This window comes from Gymnodraco acuticeps, unplaced genomic scaffold, assembly GCF_902827175.1.
Source record: "Gymnodraco acuticeps unplaced genomic scaffold, fGymAcu1.1, whole genome shotgun sequence".
In the NCBI taxonomy this organism is placed as follows: Eukaryota; Metazoa; Chordata; class Actinopteri; order Perciformes; family Bathydraconidae; genus Gymnodraco; species Gymnodraco acuticeps.
The window spans coordinates 573,710-583,977 of NW_022992297.1; the positions used below are offsets into that span (position 1 = coordinate 573,710).

The 10,268-nt window shown below is 41.9% G+C and overlaps 1 protein-coding gene across 1 annotated transcript; it reads right to left on the minus strand.

Moving 5' to 3' along the window:
• Positions 1-4,775: 4,775 nt before the first annotated feature.
• Positions 4,776-8,274, minus strand: LOC117540963 (transmembrane protein 238-like). The gene is made up of 2 exons (XM_034207955.1): positions 7,520-8,274; positions 4,776-5,022 (listed from the first exon to the last, which is right to left on the minus strand). The coding sequence occupies exon 1, from the start codon at positions 8,070-8,072 to the stop codon at positions 7,527-7,529; it is 546 nt and encodes a 181-aa protein (XP_034063846.1). The 5' UTR covers positions 8,073-8,274; the 3' UTR covers positions 4,776-5,022; positions 7,520-7,526.
• Between the last annotated feature and the right edge of the window lie 1,994 nt (positions 8,275-10,268).

Sequence of the window (10,268 nt, forward strand, 5' to 3'; positions counted from 1 at the left end):
TTAAGGGAGGCATGTACCTAGAGTGGAAGCATGTCCGTAGCCATACAGATAAGATATCATTTGACTATCAGGGTAATAGAGAAGTTTTACCTTGCTCAAAGCAGGGGACGAGTTAACCACCTGACTGCCATATTCCCTAGTATATGGAAAAAGGGTGGAAGCATTCACGTACCCCCTGAAGAAGCTCCTCAGGTTGTACGTGAATTACACAGCAGTTTAGGCCATGTGGGCCTATTTCAGATGAGGAAATATTGTCTCCACAATAAAATCCTCTTACCAAAACTGCGATTGCACTTACAACACACATGGTCAACATGTCTTCAATGTGTAGAGGTGGATGGGTTCAAGAAAGTTCATCCTGAGCATCTTAAAATAATAGAGGAAGAACCACTAATCAGTTTTAGGGCTGGCATAGCAGGTCCTTTTCTGACCTGCACTCCCAGTGGGAATAAGTATTTCCTTGTGACCTTTGATAATGGAGGGAGTCATAAACATGTCTATCCTCTGACCAGAGCAACTGGAACACAGTGTCTGCTAAAATGGCGGAACATATAAGTATTTTTCCTAAAACTGAGAGAATAAGAATGGATAATGCAACTCACTTTAAAAATGAGAAAGTTTTGTCACCCTTGCAGGATAAAGGGAATCACACCTATCTGGTCTTTACCATATAAGTATCAGGCATTAGAGCAGCCAAAGAGTGGAGTATAAAAACTGTAAAAACAAATTGGGACATTCCAATCAATTTGACAAGGCTGAATATATTCCTATATGTATGGACAAGCTACCTGGGGCAAAGGTCAGGTCATATCTAACTATCACACCTTTTCCGTTTAAGTTCAGAAATTGTGTATGGGTGACTAGAAAGGGGCGAAGTCCAGAGATGGGTTAGCTTAAAACTAAATCAGAAGGTTTGAATACAGTGAAGTCAATCTCTGGGAACATAGTTTCACTCCAGAAGAGAGGATCGGTTCACCCGAGCCAACTGAGTTTAGAATCCAGATAGGAATATGACTGCGGCCTACCCATCCACTGTTGATGCTATCAGTCTCACATCACATGACATGTTTTGCACACACACGTGGCAGTTAATGTGCTTTCTTCCACAGGAGAGGATGGCTTTTTGTGGGATCTTCCCGCAATAATTTAGAATTTGTCTTGGTAAATTCTGTACCAAGGGATATTCGATAGAGCAAAAGAGGGAATTTAAATCTGAGTAACAAGCAATAGCTCAAATGCAAAGGATTTAGCAGTAGAACTGTTCGGATCTTTAGTGAATTATGCAAAGAAAGATGGCAAGACGAAACTCTGTCTATTAGCATATGGATCATTAGAGCTTGAATGGAGAATACCTCAGTATCAAAGAGGAAATGGAAAATAACCTTTATATTATTTTTCTCATTGTTTTTTAACTTTACACTATTAGTTTTCTTTTCAGTTATTTTAATTGTTATATGCTTACACCCTAAAAAGAGTATTCATTTAAATTTGATTTTTTTTTAGCACATCTCTCCTTCTTTTTTGCTGGTTTTCACACAGCATGGAGGTGTAGCGCTGTCAGGTCGTTAAACTGATAAGAGTAAATTATGGCCCAGTGCTTTCTGCCGTTAGAGGCCAACTGAGTAAAAGGAGAAACAATCACCTTGCTGTATATAGAAATTCCAGAGCAATATGGAATACATGACCCCTTGAGAAAACCCTTGGGGAAGTTTTTATTTTAACTGAAACAACTTTTTATGAATCAGAGAAATGATTTATACTTGATCTTAGCTATATTGTTGAGATTTATACCTCAGCAATCTACCAAGAGGAATTGAACCTGCCTAGCGGGGAAACTTCAGTCACAGTGCCTCAAGTGAAGCCAAGTCCTGGACCCAGGAAACCTGTGCAGAATGGATCAACGGCTGAGTCACCTGTACCCCTGTGGAGGATGATGTTTCTTCCAGCTATGTGGGACAGGCTGCATCTCTACCCGCTGAGCCACTCAGATCGCAGTGGATTTCCCCAAAAGGATGACGACTACCTGATAACTGCATGGTCAGATATCAGACGCCAGGTAGCAGCAGCCCTACCCCCTGCCACTGGTCCACTTCACCATCTCCAACCCGGCGACTTCGTACTGGTCAAGGACTTCCGGAGAAAGAGCTGGAAATCCAACCGTTGGCAAGGTCCCTACCAGGTGCTTCTCGTCACCCAGACAGCGGTCAAGGTCACCGAGAGAGCCACGTGGGTCCACGCCAGCCACTGCAAGTTCGTAGTCACAGGCCAGGAGAGACGGTAGAAACAGACGACAACAAGTGACGTGCCAAGTCACCACCAGCACCACACTCGCACCACATACACCTAATCTCACACTGCACACACAGGATGTCATGAGCGAGTGCCAGCTAAGCTGTTTCATATGCCTCTGGTTCCTCGTTTGTGCTATCATTGTGTGGGGCCTCATTGACCTTGTCACAATGTCATGAGCGATTATTGACGAGGTCTAAAATATCCATAACAACTGTCAACCGAGTTATCTGGCTTTCGTTTGGAGATGTCGTCCAGGGAAAAACCTCAACCCCTCCATGTTCAGGGTCAAGGATTTACATCAGATAGCAACATGGATTTAGGAGTCTACACTGGAACAACAGATGGCCCCCCGCTCATGCCAGGCAGAGTGGGGGTGTGCACACAAATCTATGATCATCAAGACTCTTTTTACTCGGGGGCCTGACCTATGTGATAACGAGAACATTCCAGTGAGGTACTATGTTTTCGTGTTCTTCACACCAGGTTCATCAAAAGGTCGTCCTGATTACACATACTGAAGAACTTTTCATGATATTGATGCTTGAAGTTTTACGTATGTAATATGTATGTGTTTTTACGATTTTATCTGGTGCTGTTTTGATAACTTTGCGTTTTAAAAAGAGGGTGTTGAGATCTCCATATGAAGTGAATACTTAAAACGAAAGTTAATTATAAATCATATATGAAGTGAATACTTAAAACGAAAGTTAATTATAAATCATATATGATCAATTATATTCTTGTATGAACCCATAATGAGAATGCTTCATATTTTAGGTTTTTCTATATTTACAGCATAAACAAAACAAAGTGGTTTGTTTAGGTTGAGTGTGTAAGGTCTATGATTTATGGGTGTCACTGATAAGGAAGAAGGCAGTTTTTTCCCTCTCCTCTCACAAGGGTGCACAGGGAGGGGGGCTCCTGCCTTAAAGGAGAAAACCCATTGAGGCCTCAAAAAGGTGGTTAGGTCATGGCCATAGAAAATGTCTAGTTATGTTTTAGCTTTTTTTACACAAACATGGGAAGGTGTGTCTTAGGCCATAGCCAATAGAAGATGTTGGTTGGTAAATAGAGGAGGTGTTTTTTGGGGTTTCGATCCGGTTTTTTGAGCATAAGACGACTGGTTTTTTGAGAGAGCGCGAGAGAGAGGGGGAAACCCCTGGTATACTCTCTCCCGGTAGGCTCTGGCCCTCAGAGCTGGATAAATAGCTCTCAGTAAGGTTGCCTGGAATGCGTTATTTATACGTACAGGATCTTAGAACTAATAGTTCTAGTTAGACCTACCTGGAATGCGTGATTATTACGTACAGGATCTTAGAACTAATAGTTCTAGTTAGACCTACCTGGAATGCGTTATTTATACGTACAGGACCTTAGGACTAATAGCTCTAGTTAGACCTACCTGGAATGCGTTATTATTACGTACAGGATCTTAGAACTAATAGTTCTAGTTAGACCTACCTGGAATGCGTTATTTATACGTACAGGATCTTAGAACTAATAGTTCTAGTTAGACCTACCTGGAATGCGTGATTATTACGTACAGGATCTTAGAACTAATAGTTCTAGTTAGACCTACCTGGAATGCGTCATTTAAACGTACAGGACCTTAGGACTAATAATTCTAGTTAGACCTTGGAGAAATGAGATGAGAAATATGAATTAAGGTTTTAGATACAAATATAACCCCAGCATGATATGTTTCGTATGATTATAATGTGTTAAAAGGTAAAAACCCTGTATTAGTTTTGGACCTATTTTTCTTCAAATAAACTGATCTCACCTGTTGGATTGGGACAACTAAAAGAACATCTGTGCTCTCCTCTCCTGCTTAAAAGGTAAGACTGCATCCTGCCACACTCACACTTAGGTAGGAGCACACTCCATTTACTAATATCAAAATCCTTCGGGATCCCTTAAACAGATTTAAAAGAGTTGTCTGAATAGAAACAGCAGTTAATTGAACCTGGTTCTTCGGGGAGTTAATAGAGGTGAGATCTTGCTGACGTTGGTGGATCTGAGCCAAGCAGTAAACTTACATAGACTCAATAACTTCGGTCAGGTCAATTAGTAGGTCAGAGTAATTTACCGGAATAAATTATCAGGACCTCGCCGACTCTAAACAGTATCTACAAGTCACAAGAGACACGTTTCCTCAAAACTGTCAAGAGAGTTTCTGGCTCTATCGTTGGATGAGACTTCCTTTCATAACCACGATCCAGGCCTCATCTCCAGCTCACAGTTGGATTTGGAAAAGCTAGACATATGGCGTTGATTGAACACCTGGGTAATGTTTACAGCCTTCAACTGTGTGAAGAGTGAAAAACAGCTTCCTGAGTTATGGATAAATGTTAAAGAAAAATGAAAAGCTGGAACCCAGACAATGGAAAGTGTCTCTTGTGCAGCTCCAAAGCGTGGGCGTTACTCTGTGTTATACGACACCAAGCACTATCACCTGGATACAGAAACACCCTCACACAACATTTACATGAAAACTTTATTGGCAAGACAAATTATTTACAGCTGTCACAAAATGAGCAGATAGAAATAGAAATGTGCTATATACATGTAAAAGACCTTTTCTTTCTCTGTGCACAGCCCTTCTGCCTACCGTGGATGCAGGAGGCTTTTCCCTGATAAAGAAATGCTCTTTCCATTTAAAAAACAACTCAATATTTTCAGTCTGTTTGGATTTTTATAAAGCAGCACGACCAGAAAGCTGCACGCCACCTAAGGAAGAGGAGAGACATAGTTTTGTATATTTGTATAGGTTGAAATCAACAAATAATGTAAGCAAATTAAAACACGTATGAAGGGTTAAAGTATTTCTACAATATCCTCTGGAAGGCAAAAGGGCCTCTAATCTGGAAGGTTTGCTCTCCTATGAAGTGAATCTCTTGTATTCAAATGTTCCATTTCAAATTTGGATAACAATAACAACAGAAATATGACACACACACACACACACACACACACACACACACACACACACACACACACACACACACACACACACACACACACACACACACACACACACACACACACACACACACACACACACACACACACACACACACACACACACACACACACACACACACACACACACACACACACACACACACACACACACACACACACACACACACACACACACACACACACACACACACACACACACACACACGATAAGGCAATCTTTACTTGAACCTAATCTCTCTCTCTCTGTCTGTTACTAATCCATGCAACACAAACATATCACCCTGATCAACATACCATATTGACTCTTACAGGGAGAGGCTGATACAGCACTGTTGTTTTTAGGAGGTCCAGTTAGCCTTGCCTACAATACTCATTTGTTTTTGATCCCCTACTACCTACAATATATTAATATGTCTGTTTGAGCAACTGGCTCAGTGCAGAGAAGTACACAGGGTTGGGAGAGAGTGAGAGAGAGGTTCCAGGTTGTTGTGTTGAGAATATTCATCAGAATATTTGTCATTGATCAAATGATAATAAACAAACATTAGCATAAAGCATATTTGTCCACTCATATGTTGATAAGAGTATTAACAACTTGAAAAATATTCCTCTAAGGAACATTTAGAACAAAAATGTGCAATTAATTTGCGATTAACTATGGACATAATCGCGATTAAATATTTTAATCAACTGACAGCCCTAATATTATATATATATATATCTGGATTTTTTCTGTGGGATAAAAACAAACTCCCTTTGTGTGTTTGTTTGATTTAAATGAATCTTTTTGCTGTAAAAGTGATAACATCTTCAAACTAAACATCTGTCAACACGAATGATCGCCTTGTATTTAATACATTCATTTGATCATCATTAATGAACGTTTTTTATGCGTGGTCTTGTTTCAGGTTCTCCTCTGACTGTTTTCTTTTGTTGACCTGTCCAGGGATGCAAATGAGCTCTTGGCTAACTCTTGTGCTATTTCTTTAAACTCTGCACAGATCTAGCAAATGTAAGAATAAAATATAGTTGTAGTGTTTGAAACCCACCATGTTCAACTACAGAATGAAAAAGAAAATGTAGGAAATGACCTGAGTGGTTCTGCTCCCAGTGAAGGTACAGTAGGGAACCAGCCTCATTGTTCAGTACACAATGTTTCTTCTTACCCACGTCATTTCACAACATCCCATATCTCAAGATCATAAGCCAGGTGAGACAATATGGGATTCAGGCTGGGCCCTCGTAAAGTTAACCATCTCAAACTAGTATGCATGACTCACACTTATATGAGCCTGCATTAGTGGCAGCGTAGGCCAACCAATCTACTTGCTGCACTCTGGATCAATAAGCAGTGCTGAGTTCCATTAAAATGTAATTGTGCCTTTTGGCGCAACGGGTGTCTGGCTTGCCGACAAGCAAAGTGACGGCTAAAATAATGCAGATCTGTAAAGGTGAGCAAAAACGGTCAGGTTCATTAATTAAAAGCTGCCAGGGGCCACTGGAGATCTTTTCACAGGAGCCAGGGATAGACATTTATTTTATGAAAGATATTCATGAGCAGGGTCCTGTTGGGGGGGGGGGGGGAATTCCTCACGTCACTGAGGGTCATCTGATCTCACACAATAATGTGAGCCACTTCATAATTCTGACTGTGTGCCAGAGTAATGATAAAAGAGTTTCAGCTGAGGCAGCAGCAGCCGCCCTACTAAGCCCGGCTTTAACCCAGACTCTGCAGGTCAGTGTCAGGGGACAGTGGCTTACAGAGGCTTTTCAAAGTGTCAGCAGCAGTGTGCATGTTACAGTAATGCAGTTGCATTGTGTGTGTAGAACACTAAGGCACACTATTAAACTAATTATTTGTCACAAAGTAGTTCACAATCTTTTTATTGCCAGTCATTACTGAAGCTAGCATTGTGCCTGATGGCTTAGGTGGTAAAATAAATAAGGAGGCGATAGAGGAAGCAGAGGGCTTTAGGCAAGTTAACAAGAATTCACTGAAATACACCTCATTTCTTAGGATGTAGGCCTATCATTAATTATCTGTCATGAAGCGTTTGAACCAACCCCATGGGTTTGTCTAGAATACATACAAATTAATATCCCTTAAAACGGTCACAAAAGTAGCTATCCCATGCAGGCATATATTTATTTAAAGTTAACAAAAATTGCCAGCTTGGACTTTTATTTATTTGGGTCCCGCTCCTCAAACGTTCTCTGCACGTGTGTTCGTGATGACACCCACCTTCTCCTCAGAGCAGCCTCTCGGCTTTGCCCCCTGATGCTAGAGCCCCGGTGCCGCTCTTCAGCACCCCCAGCTCCACGGTCCGGTCAGCTGGAGCGCGCTCAGGCCATCCATCAGCGCCCGTGCTATCCTGACCCGGCACGGCTCCACTGCTACCGGTCTCCCACGTAACTCGACACGGCGCAGCACGCACAGTCCCATTCATCTGCTTCCCGTCCCCCACGCTCTTCTTCTTCTCCGCTCCCAGAGGCTTCATGCCGCCTTTGGAGAGCCTTTCGGACAGCTTCCTGGCCCACTGCGTAAAGTTGATCTCCAGCGAACCAGCCCTGTCCTCCGCGTACTGCTGCACGTTCCCCGCGTACCACGGAACCCACCACAGCAGACTGAGGAAAATCACGACGGAGCCCGTGAAGATGAGGAAATCCCCGTAGAAGCGGCCCTCGACGTTCAGGTTGCCGAAAATCCCGACCAGCAGCACCACCAGCCCGGCGGCATCGAAAACAACCGCGAGGAAGAACAGCGGCGCGCAGTTCCCCACGCAGCTGGGGGCCATACCGGAGGAGCGCGAGCCCGAGTAACGGTGCCGACAGCCACCACTGGTTTTTCAGGACGCACATTTGCCCTCCTTCCTTCTTTCCACCTGTGCGGCGTTCACCTGTGAGCAGGCCCCGCCCCTCACCACATTTGTCACCCTCCTCGTTCCTTTTCATTCAACTTTTTTGAGACTTTTCCGTTTGTCCATCTTTTTGTATGAATTTCATTGTTCAGAAAATAAGCTATGTTAAATAAATATTCAATAACATGCCACTAAATAAACAGGAACTCACCGCACACTCAGTGGCGACTCGTCATTAGGGGCAGCAGAAAGTAATGCAAATAATAATTCCCAAAATATGCAAAACAAATATATGTTAATATATATTTTAAGATCATGTGTATTCATCTGATTCGTCATCACATTTCTGTTTTAGTCCGCGTTCTTCTAATTAGTGTCTACAGTGAGCCGTGTTGAGTGATGTGGCCCTGTGATGTGATGTGCCCCTCTCTCTGCTTTTAAAATGAACGTGTACTGTAAAAACTACACTGCGCATGCTCGGAGTATTTTTCTATTCAATGTGTGCAGCAAAATAATTATCACCATAGGGGCCTGTGCTGCCATACCCACCAAACGTCATCTCATAATTCAGAGAGCTGATTGGCTGTAAGTACGTGTGACGTGAAAAGTGTAGTTGTGAAGAGGAGACGAGAGAGAGCAGCGTATAGTGATTCAAATCAGTAAAACGGAAAGAAAATGAATGAGGTTGACCATCTACTGCAGCTTTGGTAAGTTCATTTTATGTCTTCTGTGTTTTGCCTATAGGCTATTGCTCTGCTGGATCGATTGATATTGTGACCTCGGCGATGAGTGTCTGTGTTTTCCTTATACCCCCCCCCCTCTATCGGAGCCATGGATAGCCTACAGCTATTTGTTTACGTGTTCAAAAAAGCACCAGAAGCTTCTAAGTTGTTCGTGCCCCACCACTTTTGTGCATATAAAAACGCCACTGGGCAAACTCAATACTGCAGGATCATAATTGATGTTGTTTATGTTTGTTTGGTATACCTCAAGCATTCATTGCTATATTAGCATTATGAGAATATTTAGTATTTAAAAAACTGACATGAAGGTGCTGCTTTTTTTTTGTGGAAAAAAATGTAAAATCTTCAGAACTTGCGATTGCATACATATTGTTTGTGTTGTTTTTATTTTTTGGGCAAATTCATCGCAAGTGTGTAAACCTGAGGTTCATCCTATTTGATTATCTGGCCTCCTCCTTTCCCGCACTCCGTCTCTTCCTTGCGTCTTAGCTTAGACGCGAGCGAGAGACGCGAGGACAGAGGAGTCCTCAGGTATTAGTTGGGATGTCCTCGTTCTCTCCAGCGTCTCCTAGAGTCAACCCGGTATCACGGCAAGACGTGAACATGTGACGATTTACCATGCTGGGAGACGTGAAGATGTCACGATTTCGTCCCTTCAAACGTGACAGCTACACAGTATTGTTAACCAGTGCTTGAATTGGAATGAAAAAGGTGCCAGTACTCTAAAATCAGCAACTTTTTCAAGTCAATTTTATATATACAGCCCACAAACAAGAATTTGGCTACTATAATGCTGGTGGGTTTGTCTCTTTACTACTGTATATTTTAGAAAGGTTCACTGTACTTAACATTTTTTATGATAGGCAGCGGATATGGCTAAAGCTCAGTAAGGTCAATATTAACTGAAAATATAGCAATCAAAGTCTAGATCTTCTGCTGAAGACACATGAAGCAGAGACCTTTCAGGTGAGAGCCCCTCTGGTGGTGTTCAACATTAATGACAAGGAAACAAAGCTCTGGTCAGAAGCATTTTTTATAAAAAGCTTTAACAAAATTAAGTATTTCTGTACATTTTGAATGCAATCTAACTTTCCAACTCAGAAAACGAAAAACGAAAAAGTGCCAAAAGTCTTCTCACATGGCTGAGCTGCTTTGCAATATACTTCACCACTGAAGAATACAAATATGTATAAAGTAAACTATGATGCAATCTAACTTTCCAACTCAGAAAAATGATAAAGAGCATGAACAAAGAACATGTAAAAACAAATGCAAAATGTGCACAATCTAAAATTAGAAACTGTAACTGCAAGTAACAAAGTCTGAGCCATGGTAAAGAGTTACATTGAACACCAAGCTGATCAGATAACTCCCTGGTTGGTCTGAAGTC

What these genes read in the sequence shown, in the direction of transcription:
- LOC117540963 (XM_034207955.1), bottom strand. Translation starts at nt 8,072, where the DNA reads ATGGCCCCCAGCTGCGTGGGGAACTGCGCGCCGCTGTTCTTCCTCGCG.